This window comes from Zonotrichia leucophrys, chromosome 20, assembly GCF_028769735.1.
Source record: "Zonotrichia leucophrys gambelii isolate GWCS_2022_RI chromosome 20, RI_Zleu_2.0, whole genome shotgun sequence".
In the NCBI taxonomy this organism is placed as follows: domain Eukaryota; kingdom Metazoa; phylum Chordata; class Aves; order Passeriformes; family Passerellidae; genus Zonotrichia; species Zonotrichia leucophrys.
In genome coordinates, this window is record NC_088189.1 from 11,369,557 (window position 1) to 11,388,443 (window position 18,887).

The 18,887-nt window shown below is 43.8% G+C and overlaps 1 protein-coding gene across 5 annotated transcripts in view; it reads right to left on the minus strand.

Annotated features, from left to right (window-relative positions):
* Window positions 1–18,887, minus strand: part of PTPRT (protein tyrosine phosphatase receptor type T) — a 482,418-nt gene that overhangs the window by 164,959 nt on the left and 298,572 nt on the right. For all 5 annotated transcript variants that reach the window (XM_064730049.1, XM_064730046.1, XM_064730048.1 and 2 more), the window contains exons 8-9: window positions 8,201–8,497; window positions 6,184–6,293 (exon numbers count right to left, since the gene is read on the minus strand). In XM_064730049.1, coding sequence (XP_064586119.1) covers window positions 6,184–6,293; window positions 8,201–8,497 — 407 coding nt within the window. The remainder of the gene's footprint in view (window positions 1–6,183; window positions 6,294–8,200; window positions 8,498–18,887) is intronic.

Here is an 18,887-nt window from a genome sequence, read left to right on the forward strand (position 1 = left end):
AATGCACCTGAAAGCTGTCAGCTGCCCAAAACAGCAAAATGAAGATATAAATAAGTTTTGTTTACTAAAATTTTGTAGATGGAAGTTTGCACTAAACATACATCTTAGACAACCTCATTTTATGTAAAAGCAGAAGAATTTTAGTGCCAAAGCTGGTTCATGACCTTAAATTAGATTGCTTGCCCTTGCAGCCCAATGACAGTGCCTGTTTGATGGTAGTTTGACTTTACACACACTTAGGAAAAAATAAATTAAAAGGAATAAATCTTTGTTGCATGCCTTTGTACACAAAGGCTTTGAAGCTTAACTCCCACATGGTGTGAGGACAATGAGCAGAATTTGATTATTAGGGATTTTAAAGCAGAACAGCTTTTCAGGACTGGTTAAAAAAATGTAAAATAGAAATTTCAACAAGTCGTGGTGCTTTCAGTGTGCCAGGAGATTGATGGTGGGCCAGGAATACTGAGATGTTACTGAATTGTGCCACTCACAGGCTGCTCCCAGGGATAATAAAGACAACATCAGTGTAAGAGTGCCTCTTCCATGAGAGTCACACGCAGAACCATCTGCATGGAGCCTTTTACCCAAACCAAGGAACCAGCAAAGCCCAGCTCTGCTCTCAGCTGGGTTTCTGAGCACAGATTGGTCTGCCTGCCTCCTGTAGGTACCTACACACCTTGAAGCCACCTGGGGACTTGTTAGAGGCTTTAAGCTTTCCCTCTGTTGCTTCCAATAGCAGCTGTGCTTCTCCCTGGCTTCCCTGATGGACAGACAGACTGACACCTCCTGTCTCACCACACACCTGTGAGCTTTGCTGGGCTCCCCTGGTGCCTCAGATTTTAGCTTTTATATTTTTTAGATTCTGTGCTGTTTTAGTGTGTGGGTCTGGGTTCACGTGAGGGGATGGTGAGCTCTGTGCACAGAGCAGGGAGACAAAACAATTCCTGCTCCAGCTGGGCACCAAGGACAAATGATCCAAATCTCAGCCCAAGAGCACAAACACCGTGGGCTGGAGAGAGAAAAACAAGCAGGGTGGGACTGCCTGGGCTAAAGCTGGAATGGGACAATGAACTGCAAGATGCAAATGGAGCAGAACTGATCACAGTGACAGACCCCATGCCTGGTTGTGCATTTTGGGGCCATTTTGGTTCATGTTGGGTGCAGCCCTGGCTAGGCTCTTGTGCTGCCCAAGGTGCATCCATTGAGGAGATCCTTTTGATTAATCCCTGCTTTATTACTTAGCTCTGTCCAGGTCTGTTCTAGGGCAGCCTACACAAGGCATCACCCCAGAATGATCTGTTCCATCTCCCTTTCTACCCAGCTCATATCCTCATCTTTCCAGCACTGATTTGTAATTCCCAGAGCTTTCCCAGTTGTCTTGAACAAGAGGTTTCTGCTCCCCAGAGAGAGACTGCAATTCGAGAAGGATCTAGAACTGCAATTACAAGGGATCTGAAAGGTCCTTCTTTTTAAAAATCCAGCTGTTTCTGTGCCCAGTGAAACAATTAATTCTGCAACTGAAAGCAGAGGGGGTTAAACCCCTTTTAAATGCAACACTCTTGCTTTGTTAAAAGGCAGCAATAGCATTTGGAAGGAAAATACCCATCAGAAGAGACTTGTAGAAGTCAAAAAGCTTCATTAAGGTCCTTCCATTCTGTTTAGGCTCTTTAGAAGCATGCAGTCATTATGAAATTAGTGCTTCTGGCTGCCAAAAGACTTGCTGAAGGTTGTGCTGCTGAATCCCAGCCCAGTTGGCACCCAAGCAGTGGATATGAAAACTGCAACAGCAATTTGGGTTATGGGGACATCTGGCAGGGAGCTGCAGGAATGATTAGGGACCTGAGAAGAAAATCAGCCCCAAAGGGAAACAAGTGGGATGTAAGTAGAATAGACAGCATGATTATTTTGAAGCATTTTAGAAGCTGATAACATTTTTTTAAAAAGAGAATTAGAGGGAAAATACAATATCCAGATACAATGAATCAGATTGTGATGGTGATGGTGAGGAGGGAACTATTACTTAGGAGGAGAAGGTGAGGTTTTATTTGTTTTTATTAGGAGGGTTTGTGTCCAGAGGGGGTTGAGAGACTCTCAGTGGCACAATTCTAATGTGTGAATTTAGCCAGCTACCTCCAGGTGTAATGCAGGACCTGACACCACTAACTCAAGTTCATAAAGTGATAATACTTAATAAATACTTTGCAGGTTTTTTTTTTCTTTAATAAATGCTCACAGGCCTTTGTGGCTTTTTCCCCTAATAACAGCAACACAACTGCAGAGCTTCCAGAGAGCTTCAAATTCACTGGAAGATCATTGAACCTCCCAGGACAGAGCAGAATTCCCAGTGACACCAGTGACAGTGTACTGGAATTGTGTGGGTTCCACCTGCATGGATCCCCATGTTCCAAACCGAGCAAACCACCCTGAGAGTGCCCTGGCTTGTGCAACTGCTCTCCTGTATTTTTATCTCCAGCTGATGTGTCACAGACATCTTTTATGAAAAATCCTTTCCTTAGGATTTTTCCTCCTGAGAAGCTGGAAGCCTCAGGAACAAAATGTAAACAATGATTATCTGCCGCTGTGGAATGCAACAGGTGCATCTGTGATTGGTTGCTTCTAATTAATCGCTAATCAAAGTGAGCTGGCTCAGACAGAGAGCCCAAGCCACAAACATTTGTTATCATTCTTTCCTATTCTGTTCTTAGCTAGCCTTCTGATGAAATCCTTTCTTCTATTCTTTTAGTATAGTTTTAATATAATATATATCATAAAATAATAAATCAAGCCTTCTGAATCATGGAGTCAGATCCTCGTCTCTTCCCTCAACCTGAGACCCCTGTGAACACGGTCACAGTGATGGACTTGTCTCAGGCTTCCATGGACAATGGAAAGCTTCTGTAGGAGTTTTCATATGGAAGAAGGGACAGGGGTGGACAACATTTTCATTGTGACAACCTCCAGGCACTCTGATTCTCATGGTGTTTCTAGCAGTCAGATGTTCATCCTTTTGGAGGTGAGGGGGAGTAGGAAAAGGAGGAAGAGGGAAGAGCTTGAATTCACCTTGACTTCTCTTTGTCTCCAGCTGCCAAATATGCAGAGAGTCATTATCAGAAAAGAAAAATTTGTTTGTGCCTCCACTGAGACTGGAGCAATGCTGTGACTTCAGGGGCAAAGGCACTGTCATGATGCATCACAACCCTGCAGGCATTGAAGTGTCTCAGGCAGCTGCTCTGCCAGAAAAGCTACTCAGATTGCTGAAGTCCTTTCAACAAGCTGAGCCCAAGGCAATATTTCAGTAAGAAACTGCTTCTTTAAAAATTAAAAGGAGTTATTTTTGCATCATTTGCATCATTTGACTTGGGTCATTTAAAATATGTTCTGTTATAGGTCACCTGTGTTGCCAGAAAAAAACGAGCTTATAACATTCTATTCAGATTAATTCCTTTAAAACACACTCAGGTTTATAGCCTAATTCCTTACACAGACACCCTCAAAGATCATGAAATGATGAGGGCTGGTTCTATTTCAGCACTGACAGATGATTTGCACCCCACAGACATTTCCACAAGTGTTTCAACAGTGACCAACAATGACTCCAGACTTAGTCAAGGATTTCAGCCTGGCTGAAATGACACTAAATTAGCAAGAAGAAATTCCGTTCATCTGTTTAGTGTTGCTGTGTCAAACTGGCTGGCCTTTGTGAGCCAAATGATGTCCTAAAAGTGAAGTTACCGAGAAAGTTTCATCCTTTGCTCATGATGGAGTGTAAGATCTCAGTGATGTTAAACCTGCTTCTTTTTCCCCATGTGACTGTGACAGAGAGCCAGTGCTAGTAAGGACATCTGGGAGTGACATATCACAGGACACCCTGTCCCAAATGAGAGGCTGGATGGGAAGAGGAAAGAGGCAGTGTCAGAGCTGCTTCTTGCACCTGTGGCTTTTCTAAAGTGAGTTTGTACAAAAAAGCACTAAAGAGAGAGTGAAATATTGATTCTTGCTCCTCTGTCTCAGAAAATGCTGCACAAGCCACAGTGAGGGGTTTTATGTCACCATAAAAACAAAATTATTTTTACTTTCTCTAATCTTACAGAGGTAAATACTGAACCCATAAACTGGGCTCAGCCAGTACTGGTGCACCACTTTCTGCTATTTAGTCCAAGTGCCTTCACCTTCTCTTGTAGCACTGTATTTCATTGCACATGATCCTCTAAAGAGTCCCTCCTCTTACATTCCTGTTTGTCATGGTTTGACCAGGAAGGAGTGGGAATTCTGGGAAGCTGTGGTCAAACCAATGAAGGTTTTGGGTTTCATACTGACACCTGGTGTAGCCAGTGGGGTTTGGACACACCTCCGAGAATACACAGGGGTTAAAAGCAAGGCACTGCCCTTGGCACTTCCTCTTTGGGACATCGTCGGGCGAAGAGGTCAGATCTCTTCCCCCGCCCAGCCCGCTGCTGCTGGGCGGGGGAGGGGCGGCCGTGCGGTAGGCCTGGGGCCTGGACAGAGGTGGGGGTTGAGGGGCTTTCAAGGATGGAAGGGTGGCGGAGCCCCAAGAGACATCGAGACATCGGGCAGCCCCCCCCCCCCCCCCCCCCCCCCCCCCCCCCTCCGGGAGGGAGAGCGGCCGGCCGCAGCAGCAGCACGTGTGGGAGTATCATCTCGTCCCAGGACAGACAGAGACTGAAAACTTTTAACCCTTTCTTGCATGATTGGGGCCTTGCAAAAATGCTAATCCTCCTCGAAGCTGAATAAGAAGGGAGATAAGAGATGAGATAAGATAAGGACCTGGCCCAAAGAATGTGGAGATGATTGGATGGGGAGAGATGATTTGGAGTGGCCTTTTGGCTGGACTTTTCTCGTGGCTATGGACTCAGTTGTTCCTGTGACACAGACTGCATTTAGGGGGAGGCAGTGCCTCAAAACCAGGAAGGTTCTTCGTGAGGACCCCCCGGCCCCAGGGGGTTGGAAAAATATGGGGGGGACAGATGTCCCAAAAGCAGAGACTGTGCCTTTTTGGAGTGAGACAAGGCATCCTTGAAAGACCACCTAAAAGCAGCTCTGATCCATGTCTCGGTGGTGAGAGCACTGGGCATGGAAGGACGATGTTACAAGCGGCAGAAGGACTTTTTTTTCTTCCGGGCGGTGCCGAAGTAACAGAGAAGCACACGAGGTTTCAGTGTGTTTCCAGGAGAAGCCTATGGAACGAGAAGGACTCCTTTCCTCTTCATGAACTGATGTTTGAGTATACTAAAGTGTCGTGCCGGGCTGGGCAGTTGTTTTGGGAGAATGTATTGGATTGGGAAAGTCAGGTGGTGGGGGAGGAGGAAAATGGTTTTTTTGTAAGGTTTTCAATTTTTTTCTTTTTTTCCTTATAGTCTCTCCCTATTTTCCTGTAGTTTAAGTAATAAAGTGGTCTTTATGTTTAAGTTAGAGCCTGTTTTGCTTATTCCTGGTCACATCTCACAGCAGACACCAGGGTGAGGCATTTTCATGGGGGGCACTGGCTCTGTGCCAGGCTCAAACCATGACACTGTTCCACATATTTGGGTGTACATGGCATCATGGAGAGTTTCACCAGGAGCACATGGCAGCAGTAACGTTTCACAAGAAACACCATCTCTGATAAACTCTATAATCGCATTTAATTGTTTATTTCTTATTCAGCACATGATGGTCAGTGATCATGCCATAACCTGCTCTACTTTGTCATCAGACAAATTGTTGGGATGGATAAATACTATCACTGAAACGTTCAAAAAGAGAGAAGAGTTGATGGTTGCATCCTGCTGATATTGCCAGGAAGTGCTGTGACAGGTGGAAGGCAAAGAGGAATCAGCTACAGAGTGTAGGTACAAAACCTAGCAGTGTTTTACCTCAAGATGAAAAAAAACCAAAGAAAAGCAAAACAAAGACCTTGGAGCTACTGCAGAAGGAAACAGGGCACTGAGACATGGGGAAATGTGTGGCTCTCAATTTGCCACAAACATTGGAAAGAAATCTTTCTCTTTTTTGAACTGGGAAAGTTTTTCAGTGGTAGCAACAGACTATCTTGAAGATTCTTAGCTATTTTAATCAGGCTTCTTTTAGCACCTGCTGAGAACTCTCAGAGCTCAGGATTGCCTTAAACACACATGAAAAAGGCCCTGTGGCACGTATTCCTTGACAACAATCTGTTCTTCTCACCTCATAGAGTGTAATGATGCCATTTGTCTCATTTGGAGGCTTCCACTGAACGTAGATCTTCTCTTCAAAAGGTCCTCCTTGGATAGATTCCAAGGGAACCGGTCCAGGAACTGCAGAGGGAAAAGAACCCAGACAAACTGTGTTACAAACTCCACCAGCACCAGCTGCACTCACATGAGACACCAAAAGGCCATCAGACAGGAAGCAGAGTGTTTAAAATAAATAAATAAAATTAAAAATTAAAATCCCTCAAGGCACTACCATTACCAAGCTACTATCAATGTGAAAGGCTTATTATTCAACTTTTTGTTCAAATAACAATACCCTAATGTAACCACTATGTGACAAATAAAATCAGAATCCATGAAAATATGATGCTAATTTCAGTATGATTTTATTCCAGTACAGCAGAGCAGCAGCAGGGAATTTAATTTGTCCTTCTCCACCCACACAACAGCAGAACTCTCCACCTAAACAGCCAGACTGCACCTTGGCATGGAGATGCTAAGGGGCTGCACACCTTTACCCATAGGAAAGATTGATTTGCTTAGTGAAGTAACAATGCAAGATTTATATTTCATTACAGCTACAAGGCCAGCTCAAAAAAATCCACCTACTCCAGCAAAATGTTAATGCCATGGGAGATAACCAACTAAATGCACTCCCAAGCCTGTCTGATAAAAACCCTGCTCATTTTTCTGAAATATCTGCCATCCTTTTGTGTCTCCCCATGTGATATATGGGGCTGAAGGAGCCACTTTCAGCTGAGAGAAACTCAGGACAGCACCTTGTACAGCCCAGGCAGAGGAATTTAGTCCTTGGTCTGAAATAGCTCCGGTGGGATAACAACACTTTGAAACTTTCCATCATTTCCTCTAGAAAACTGTTCTTTTATATCCACAACCCTTCTTTTATACCCACAATTAATTTTGCTTCTGAGATCTCTATAAAATGTGATGTCCAGAAGATCACCTTTAAGAAAAGCTATACTCTGGAAAAGAAGGAACTATACATTTTTTGGGATGCCTTATTTTTAGTGAAGGCACAGGAAAAATCAATAAATACCAGGATTGCATTTGCCCATATGACAAAGGAAGTTGCTGGGTGGTTCAGAACACCAAGAATTAAACCTACAGCTCTTTAACATCTTCTCAGACTGGTGTCTGTCATGCTCAAGCATTTTAGGGACCTTCACCCTTTCAAGAACACAGCTGTGAAATGGAAATCATTTAAGCCTACAAGTTTTACACACAAAACAGACACACTGTCCAGAGAAGCTGCACCAGTCTTGTAGGACAGAGGGTTATGCTGTTATTTACAACTTAAAGACAATTCTTCCCTCCAAACCCAACCAACCAACCCCACTGTCACAGACATATTTTAGGAAAATTCCTTTTACCAGGATTTTTTCTCCTGAGAAGCTGGGAAGCTTCAGCTTCTCCATGTTTTGCTGCTTTGGAATGTGATCTGGAGAACTGTTTACCCAGCATGTGAAACTGCTTTTACCTGGTGACCAATGACAGCCAGCTGTGTCGAGGCTTTGCGCAGCCTCGAGATTTAATAATCATTCTTTTCCTTTCCTTGCTAGCCTTCTGATGAAATCCTTTCTTCTATTCTTTTAGTATGGTTTTAATACATCATTTTAATGCTTCTGGCAGGAGGTGGCCTAGTGAGACAGAGGGTTGGTTTTGCAATCCTGTTAGGAGGGTGGCTAGTCATAGGGGGAAGGCTACATCATTTTAATATACATATATATATGTATATTATATATATATACAATATACATATATATATATATTGTAAATTATATATTGTATATATACAATATACATATATATATATGTACATTGTAAATGATATATCATTTTAATATAATATATATAACAAAATAATAAATCAGCCTTCTGAAACATGGAGCTAAGAGTGTCATCTCTTCCCTCATCCTGGGAGCCCCTGTGAACACCACCACACTTGGTGACCTCAAGTGAGTCACATTGTATGCCCCACCACAACTCACCATCCTCCTCAGTCTGCACCACCAGCTCCTCGCTTTCCATTCTGCCCTCGGGGTTGGAGAGGGCCAACCTCAGCCTGATGGTCATGAAGGGCCGGAGCCCCCGCAGGGTGTAGTGGGAGGAGGTCTGGATGAGCTCCTCTGCCTCGAATTTCTGCTGGTTGAAGACGTACTGGTAGTGCACGGTGAGGTTGTAGCTGTGGCAGCGCGTCACGGCGTAGCCGAAGGGCTCCCACTGCAGCGTCAGCTGCCGCGAGCGGATGTCCACCACCTCCACGTTCTGCGGCCCGTGCACGGGGTCTGGGGAGCAGCAGGAGAAACACAAATGTTAGAAAGAAGAAGCTTGACTAGGCCAATGTTCAAGAAGAAATCAATGTATTAATTGATATGGTGAAGTATGAGCAATACAGCGCTGGGTACATTGGGGGAAGTTTTCCCTCCAACTGCACACCCATAGTGGATGTTCTGGCAATGAGATCCTGCCACTCCTGAGTATGCTTTCTGAGTCATCTCAAGCTGGTGCCAATAAAACTTTAATTTCTGATCATCTCCATGCCTTGGTCCCATCAAAGTTTCTTTGCTCTTTATTATTCTTTCTACAGTATCTGGCTGAGGTAAACTTTGAATATTCATGTGGAGGAATCATTTTCACCTGCTGTTCCTTAATTTATTTTTAACAGCCTAACTCAAATGCTCTGACTAGACTGTGCCCTTTATATAAAATATAAATGCATGTGCCACTAGACATGTAGATATAAAGAATGAAGGATGACTGAGTAAAATCAGTGTTTGAGATAAGTCAGACCATAAAAATTCTACAGATGTCAGGGTTTGTTTATCTGACATTTCTCCAACTAGTATTTGCTCTTTTGCTCAATATATATCTGAACAAGGTAATCAGAAAATACATAATTTCACATAAAGTTTCTTAATTTATAGCACAATTCAGGGTTCTTCCCTCTTCTCATAGTCTCTCACGACTTCAGCCTACAAAAAAAATGTTTTCATGGGAACAAAAAAGTTGGAAGGATTCCTGAATACCAGTCACACCTCTTTGAGAGATAATTAAAGTGTAAAAAAACCCTTCTAGTAATTCTTGAAAGTAAAGCACGCACCAGCCACCCTGACTTCAATCTACTCATGCATAAGCAGAAAATACATTTTAACAACCTGCACATTCTGTATTACTGCTAAAAATCCCCTAAGGACTGGCAGTGGGAAAGTATTTGCATCCTTTTATAGATATTCACATGTGCAGACACTTTGGAAATGGGATGGATATTAAAAGACCAGGGGTCTAAAGCTAGCAAATGTTTTAGGTTTCCCTATAAATCATGTCAATCTCTCAGCATCCAGAAAACACCTCTTAAAAGTGAGTCCTTAACTCTGTGTGTCAAACAAAAAAAAGATTAATTTAGAAATTAGGAAATTTTTATGCATGAACATACACATATATACCTAGCATGAGGTGCTCAACATTCATTTTCTATAAATCCCTGAAATTTATGTTTCTGCAGATGAATTGTACAGACAAATTAGGTCAACAAAAGAATGGTTCTCTGAAAATACTCAGCTTCTGAAACAGTAATCCCAAGTCTCATTCCAAGATGCATCCAAAGGAAAGAAAAGCAAAAGCAAATGCAGATATTTGCCCTCCTGAAGTCTGCATTACACCAACCACTCAAACTGCAGAGCCCAACTCAGAACGTGGCTGAGATAAGGCAAAAACCTTTCACAAAAATGCAGTAAGGCAGCTAAAAATGGCAGTTCACAAGCATGGTAATGTTATATTGATTATTTTTTTTTCTTTTTAATTACAAATATTGCCCTTAAATCAGTCATGTTATGGAGTGAATCAGCAATTAGGGGGTGTTTGGTTAATGGATGTCAGATGGGCTGACTATACCTGTGAGTAAGAAACAACCTGATCATCGCCTCACCAAGTCATCTGCCCAAGCTGGGAAGGGAAGATTTCTTGCAGTTTTTAGCTTCCTTTCTCACCCTGTCCACATTTGCCCTTTCCTTTCCTACCCCAAACCCTAAGTGTTAGAAGATTCTTGCAACCAGCTTATAATTCTGCTCAAAACTTAGCTGCAAATGCTGCAAGCTCCATCACACACACAGAGTTTGAAACAGCCTCAGATTGAGTAACCAGCCTGTGAACCACAGATGAGTTTGGTTACAAAGCAAGAAGGCAAAACCCATAGTGCAGACCCCACTACACCACATTTCCCCCAAGAACCATCTGTTCTCAGGCTGACAGTCCTAAACCAGGTCTCAAATACCCATGCCCTGAGGTGTCCCTGCAAGTGTAGAGATACACATCTGGTGGCTGTCTAGATGTTTAAGTAGAGGGAGAATAAGTAAGTAAAAGCTACTTAAATTTTAGTTTCAGAGAGGGAGAAACCAAACTGGAATTAAATCAACAAACAGAAGCTGGCCCTGGAAAGCTTTATATTCTCTCCAGTTTCAATCTCCTTTTTTTTCTGAATACTGAGACTATACCATTTTGAAAATGTTTTCCTGTTGCCACACTGATTTCCTCCACAGCAGAAGCCATTGAAACCTCCTTTTTTAGGATCAGATTTTGTATTGTTGTTTTTAAAGGGCAGTGGTCCTACTGTCCTCTCTGTATAATTCTTTCTGCCTATTAGCTCTGTGAGTATTCAGTCTCAAAAGGTTTGTAGCTATTCCTGGGACCTAACATCACCTTTTTCATAATGTTTTCTTCCAAAAGATAAGGGAAATTTATAATTCATGTACAATTCTCTGGTAGTGCTGATATATGAAACTGGACAAATGTCTCCATTTCTGTATTCTTGAGATGATAGCTTCCAAATAATGCAAGAAAATATCTGAAAAGTAGTAACTTTGCACTTGGTTAGTGGAATAAAAGCTGCTAATACATATATCAGCTTCAACTATACAAAGACACCTACCAAAGCAAGATAGAAAACGACCAGCAATTTGAATACTTAGGAGATCAGATACTGGTGTAAACTATGTACCCTGAAGTAAAATTTTCTATATGTCCCAAGAGCTTGGGGGAAAAAAAAGACATTTTTAAGAAGCTTAAACAATGAAACAGCTGCCACAGATCTGAAACGAGTCTTGAACCCACGCAAGGAAAATTGCAGTCTCTGGGATTTCACTGTGCAAATGCTGTATTTCTGTTTCAGCCTGGTCGAACCATTAATTACATTTACAACGTTCACGTCAAAGTCAAGGACTGAACAGGGTTTTTTAATACCTCATCACCCACTGATGCTGTGCTACCTTTCATTACTCTGGTGGGCTGCAGCAAACACTCAGCAGGCAGGAGCCTTTCTGGAATCCTTGCGGTGTGCAAGTCTGGAGGGGTCTGGAGCTCAAGCCCTATGAGGAGTCACTGAGAGAGCTGGGAAAGGGGCTCAGCCTGGAGAAAACGAGGCTCAGGGGGGACCCTGTGGCTCTGCACAGCTCCTGACAGGAGGGGACAGCCCCAGCTCAGGCTGTGCTCCAGGGAATGGGACAGGAGCAGAGAGAACATCCAGGGGATGTTAAGATTGGATATGAGGAAAAATTCTTCACAGAAAGGATGGTCAGGTGTCAGAACAGGCTGCCCAGGGAGCTTTTAGAGTCACAGCCACTGGAGGGATTTAAACCACATGTGGGTGTAGAGCACCTGGGGACATGGTTTAACAGGGGGCTTGGCAGTGCTGGGCCAACACTTGGACTTGATCTTAAAGGGTTTTCCTGGCACAGACATATTTTATGAAAAATCCTTTATTTAGGATTTTTCCACCTGAGAAGCCTCAGGAACAAAATGTAAACAATGATTATCTGCTGCTGTGGAATGCAGCAGGTGCATCTGTGATTGGTCTCATGTGGTTGTTTCTAATTAATGGCCAATCACAGTCAGCTGGCTCGGACTCTCTGTCCAAGACACAAGCCTTTGCTATTCATTCTTTCTTTCTCTATTCTTAGCTAGCCTTCTGATGAAATCCTTTCTTCTCTTCTTTTAGTATAGTTTTAATATAATATATATAATAAAATAATAAATCAAACCGTCTGAAACATGGAGTCAGATCCTCATCTCTTCCGTCATCCTCGGACCCCTGTGAACACAGTCCCAGGTTTTCCAACCTAAATGATTTGATGATTCTGGTGGCCTGAATGGAACAAACTCTCCAGTGATCCTTCAGTGCGTTCTCAGTCCATTGTTGAGCAAACAATGTCCAGAGACTGCTTTTCCTGCATCAGAATTTCACAGAAAAGCTGACTTTTTAGGCCAGTTTTGCTCATTCCTTAGTGTCACGGAGCTCATTTTGTTCTCAGCCCTCCTCTCTCTCAAGGTGAGGCACAGAAGAGAAAAGGGTGCTTTAGATTATCAATAATAATTGTCAGAGCTCTGTAACCCTCCACCAGGGGAAGAACAGAGAGGAAAGGAAGCCGTGGGGGGACACTGGGGTTTGAACACAGAGCTCAAATCGAGCAGGGAAGTTAAACACAGACAATCAGCTGCTGCCCCAGGGTTAAGTACCTGCTGCAGGAGCCTAATTGCAAGAAATTGCTGCTGTCAGTAAAGACAGGACAGCGAGTGGAGACGTCCCTCCTCATCTGGAGCCCTGTGCCCGTGTCCCCTGACCCTGTGGAGAGCAGCAGGCACAGTTTATTAGCAGAGCACTGATTAAATTCTGTTTCCCAGCAGCAGGTTACAGAGACTGAGAATGCACAAAGGGAAGAAAAAGGAGCGTGCCATGAGCAGCAGCTTTGTGTGAGTCTTGAATTGATACTTTCAGATACAGAAATAGAGAAAACAGGTGTAATTATGAATTCTGTCTTCCTCTCATCACCCCAACCAGCACAGGCCATCCAGAATCTGGGCACCCCAGTAAAGTCCCCAGCCCATTCTCCAGGCAGACTGGAAGGAGATAAGGAGAAAATTGAGTGCACTGGGAGCTGGTAATGCCACCAAAAGCTGTGTTCTCCCAACTACCAGCACGGTACAGCCTCCCTCTGTAGCCCAGGAAAAATTTAAATTAATTTTTATTTACAAAATATAAATTTGGCATCATCACAGAGTGAAGTGCACAGAATATTTCACTCCCACAAAACACTGAAACAGTGGCCATTTTTCAAGCAACAGCAACAAAACTCATAATCACAGAATGTCTAAAAGTCTTGGGTTGGCAGGCACCTTGAGGATAATCTCATTCCAACATCCCTGTCATGAGCAGGGACATCTTCCTTTGGAGCAGGGTGCTGCAAGCCCAACCAACCTGTGGTGCAATCAGCAGTTAGAAGGTTTCCTTTGTGTTTTTCAAATACAGTGTTCTTGGTCTATGGATGGAAAACCAAACTGAAATGAGTCCAACAATGATTTATTCAGGATGTTAGATAAAAGCTGAAGCCTTCTCTCTCTCCTCTTTATTCCCCATCCCTCATCTTCCTCCCTTAATTTCCACAGGGTGAAACAAGTCTAGGGAAACACGTTTACTATCAAAAAATGCAGCAAAGCAAACAGAGCAAAAAATAATCCAGAAGTTTACCTTAAATGCAAAATTCACTGGGGTTGTGGTGGCTCAGGGTAAACCCAGCCCCTTCATAGCGTGTGCTGATCATCCTGCCAGAGGAATTGTCCCACAAACACCTTCCCCAGCCTTGTCCCAGCACAGCCATCTCCGAGTGATGGACAGCCCTGTCCATGCCTCGAGTGCAACGTGTCCCTCTGTGACAGCTCCTCTGCTGAGCCCTCAGCTGCTGCCCAGCACGTTTCAATGCTTCTGAGCCAAAATGTGGGATAAATACCTCTGCAGACATGACAGATGAAAGCACTGATTAAACAGAGATCACTAGTCTTGCAGTGTTGTGAAAGTGTTTTGGCTTTGCCTGGCTCTGAGGAAAGAACATCTCCCTAATATCTGGATCTAAATTTGCTTTCTTTTAAGCCACTTCAGATATCATCACTGGTCCAAAGGCAGCACAGACAGAGCTGAAAGTAGGCAATTATACAGAAAGGGGTGTTCTGAAAGACTTGCAACAGAGAAAAGAGAAGAAAGGAGTGAGACTGACACAATAAAATCACCAGAGAACAAACAATCTGTTTGTGAGGCCTTCAATCACTGCAGCCCAAATCATGTACAAAGAAATAGGTGTCATTACAGCTGATAAACTAAACCAGGCTATTTTAGGGCATTCTCTGAGCAATAAAGAAAAAAGAAAACTGCCACACTATTATAAAAGAAATAGGAAATAAGTTAGATAATGGAGTATGTGGTTAGGCAAGTCAGGGACTGAGCTCTCTCCACAACTAACATTATCATTTTAATTCAGTTCACTGCAAATACCCTTCATTTTTTTATTGATCTGGTTTTGTTTCAGTTGCAAATTTTAGTTGAAAGACAGTCAAGATTTGAAAATATCTATAAAAAATGAAAACATTTGATACATTACAAATCCCAAAAAACATCCTCTAGTCTCAGACTTCTACTTTGCTAAACAGAACCAAACAAAACAAATTTAAAACAACTCCAATGCCCTTAAATGAGTCCCAGATCAATCTGGACCCCTCCATTTGTTACAGAATGTGCCTGTCACACTCCCAGACCAAATCCAGGGGCTGGCCAAGGGCACAGGGAAAGCAGAGGCTGTGCAGAGCAGGACCTGAGCTGGCAGCACAGCCTTCCCAGCACTGCTACAGCCAGAGCTGAGCTGCCAAAGCTCCACTTGTAAACAACTTCAAGATAATTAAGCACTGCTTTTTAAAAAAAGGTTTATTAGCATCTATTTAAAGGAAATTTTTTTTCATTATATTATGAAATGGCAAAATGAGAGCTTGCTTTCTTTATACCCCAAACCTGTTATGCCCTAACACACTTAAAAAATAACAATTTAAAAGAACAATAAAGGGTAATTACTGATTTTATTAAAAATATCTATCATGGATACACATAGCGGTGGCATTCCATGGCTGGGAACAAAATGTACATTACTGAGCATTTTGATGATTAAATACAACAGCTTAATTAAATATGCTAATGAAAGTGAGATTAGAAAGCAGGTAAGCCACTGGTTTTTTGCCAACCAAAAGTAAAAAAGCATATTTTACAAATTTATTTCATTATGCATCAATAAAATATTTATTTTAACTGTTTGTTATACTAACACATACATGCATTTATTTTTATTATCTCTTCCTCTGTGTGCTTTGCTGTTATCCTCAAATGGACTAAGTGGAGGAGACTCAGAGCAACACAGAAGCTAGATCCTAACAAAACATAAATTATCTCTATAAAATAAATAAGGTAATCAAAATAGTGAGTAAAAGAGAGGCTTCCTCTACACAGGCTGTTCAATTATTCTGAGCAGCAGAAAAAGTAATTATTTTTTAAGACATGTTTTCTCTCATTTGTAACTGTGGGTTCTTTTAATGTCTGTGCAACCTGCAAGAGAAGTTCTCAGTATTCCCTCGGAATCATGTTCTTCAACAACAGATATATATAAAAAAAAAAAAAATATTCCTGGTTCTCCTTATTGATCTGGCAGAAGGACCTTCTAAAGTTGATGAAACAGTGGCTTTGAGAGCACTACTGGAACAGCCAAATTGTCCTAAACCTCTTGAGCTCTTGACAGCACATCCAGGGAGGTGATCCAGCCCTGGGGGCACCTCTGGGTGCTGTGCCCAGCTCTGGGGGCACCTCTGGGTGCTGTGCCTAGCCCTGGGCGCACCTCTGGGTGCTGCGCCCAGCTCTGGGGGCACCTCTGGGTGCTGTGCCCAGCCCTGGGGCACCTCTGGGTGCTGTGCCTAGCCCTGGGCGCACCTCTGGGTGCTGTGCCCAGCTCTGGCTCCTCAGCACAGCAGGGCCAGGAGCTCCTGGAACTGGGGCAGGGCCTGGAGCAGCTCCGTGCCCAGGAAAGGCTGAGGGAGCTGGGGCTGCTCAGCTGGAGAGGAGCCCCAGGGAGAGAGAGGGGCCTCAGCCCTGGCTGTCCTGGGTGTCAATGAGTGTCCCTGTCTGTCCCCGTCTGTCTGTCCCTGTCTGTCTGTCCCAGTCTGTCCCTGTGTGCAGAGCTCAGAGCAGGCCCAGGCCCTGCCCCAGGCCCAGCCATGGCCCCAGAGCACGGGCAGGGCCTGAGCCCAGCCCCGTCTGTCTCTGTCTGTCTGTCCCTGTCTGCCTGTCCCAGTCTGTCCCTGTCCATCCCTGTCTGTCCATCCTTGTCTGTCCGTCCCTGTCCATCCCTGTGTGTCCGTTTTTCTGTCCCTCTCCATCCCCGTGTGCTCCAGGCCCAGCCATGGCCCCAGAGCCCTGAGCAGGGCCTGAGCCCAGCCCAGTCTGTCCCTGTCTGTCTGTCTCTGTGCATCGCTGTCTGTCTGTCCCTGTCCATCCCCATGTACCCCAGCCCCAGCCATGTCCCCAGAGCCCCGGGCAGGGCTGATCCCAGCCCAGTCTGTCCCTGTCCATCCCTGTCTGTCTGTCCCTGTCTGTCTGTCCATCCCTGTGTGCAGAGGTCACAGCAGGCCCAGCCATAGCCCCAGAGCCCCGGGCAGGGCTGATCCCAGCCCAGTCTGTCCCTGTCCATCCCTGTCTGTCTGTCCCTGTCTGTCTATCCATCCCTGTGTGCAGAGGTCAGAGCAGGCCCAGCCATGGCCCCAGAGCCCTGGGCAGGGCTGATCTCAGCCATTCCCCTGCCCCAAGGCAGAGCTGCTGCCCTGGGCAGAGCCAGCCCTGAGCAGAGCCCAGAGGGGCTCTGGGGGCTCCTCCCTGGGATATTCCAGAGCCACACAGACACTGCTGTGCCCTGGGCTCTGGGATGGCCCTGCCTGAGCAGGGAGTGCCACCAGATGAGCCACTGTGGTCCCTTCCAGCCTGACCCACCCTGGGATTTATTAAAGAATGCATATAAAAAGTTCAGAAGAATAAATCATAATAGATTTTTAAAAAAATCCAAAATTACTGGAAAGGACTGCAGAGTAAAGGAATACAATGGATGAAAAATTCCTCTGTACATCACAGACAAGGTAGGAAAACACTCTTGCCTAACAGCAGCCTGCATCCTCACTATGTCTAATGGAAGCACTAGCCCTTGGCTTTCATTGTGCTTCCCAAAAGAGCTCAAAAATAAAAATACAGTGCCAAGCTTTCAACACTCAATTAAGATTTAGGATGTCACTCAAAGGAGGAAGAAAGCTGTTTTTAGTCTGGTGATACTCAGTGATTAGATCTGCCTCATTCACTGTTTATGTTCCCAATCAGGGCACACACTATCTGTATTAAAGAGAACAAGACACTGAATGGAAACCTCACAGCCTGGGGAAGTGTGAGGTACCAGTGTGCTCATCAAAATAAATTCTCCTGTGAGAGCAGTTTATTGATTTGTGTATTTGACTCTCTTTGGGATTATTGTTCAATTACTTTTATCCTCTGAGATGAAAGCAGCTGAATGTAACATCAAAAGCAGATAAAAAGTCGCATGTTTCAAATTTTCTTTCAAATCTCCATAACATCCATTACAGATACTATTTTCAAGAGGGTCCTCTGAGAGGGTAACTCCATCAGACATACAGCTCTCATCTGTATTTCCCCTAATTATTCTGGCTGAAACATATTCCCTGTAAAACACATTATTTATCCTTGAGAAGTGACAGTCTGCAGAAACTATCTCCTCTTTATCTGGTGAGCTGCTTGCTAATTTTTGATATGATTAGTGATTTATCAGCAGTTCAAATTGCAAACACACAATTTCCACCTCTAGCCCTGTTGAGGTTAAAACATGGTGGTGGTAGGGGTGGTGAAGAGATGGTGAAAGTCTCATTTTGCTGGTTTGAATTCATTCCTCACTACAGGTTTTTCTGTAAATGCTCTGCTTGCAAGAAAAAAACCAAAAAAAATGAATAAACAGAAAAAAAACCCCAAAAACCAAAACAAACAAAATCCAAACCAACCAAAGAAAAAGACTCATAACAAAACAAGACAAAATAAAAATAAATATAAAAATAAAAACAAAAAGGAAGATTTTTTGATTGTCAACCCTCTGTTTTCACTTTGGGACACGGACTCACATAATTTTAGTTTGCTGCACATCACAAGTAATGCAGCACCTGGAATCAGGCTCTTGCTCCCCTTTTGGGAGGCAGGTGTAGCCAGCAGTTGCCTGGTGCTCCTCTCATTCACAAGGTGAGCTTTGCTGGGCAGTCACCAGGCAAAACTGGCCTCAGTTCCTCAAACTTGAAAAGGCACACTACTGCAAGCTTAGAATGCCAGCAGGGTAATTTTATAATGTATAAATGACAAAATTTATAAATTATATAAATTGTAACTGGGAGAATGGTTCCTGTGCTGTGTGTGGCAGGGATATTCAGACCACAGTTCATCACAGCCCTCAGTCTAAAAACTTATCAGAGGTGGCATCAGTCAGCCCCAGCCCCACTACCAGCATGAACATGAGCTTTGTTGAAGCTCAACATGAAGTAAAACAATGAATTTAAATACATAATTGCACTCCCAGTTTGCATTTTTGACCAGCTGCTGATTACTGAGCTCTAAGAGGAACTATCCTGACACAAACAGGCCAGGGGGGCAATCCAGCTGCTCTCTGCACTCTGAGGGCAGCCCTGCACTCTTCCCTGCACAGATGTGAGCAAGGATGGCCTTTGAACTTCCAGGGACATCAGGGTTAGCCAGAGAGGGGACCAGAAAGCCACTCTGAGATG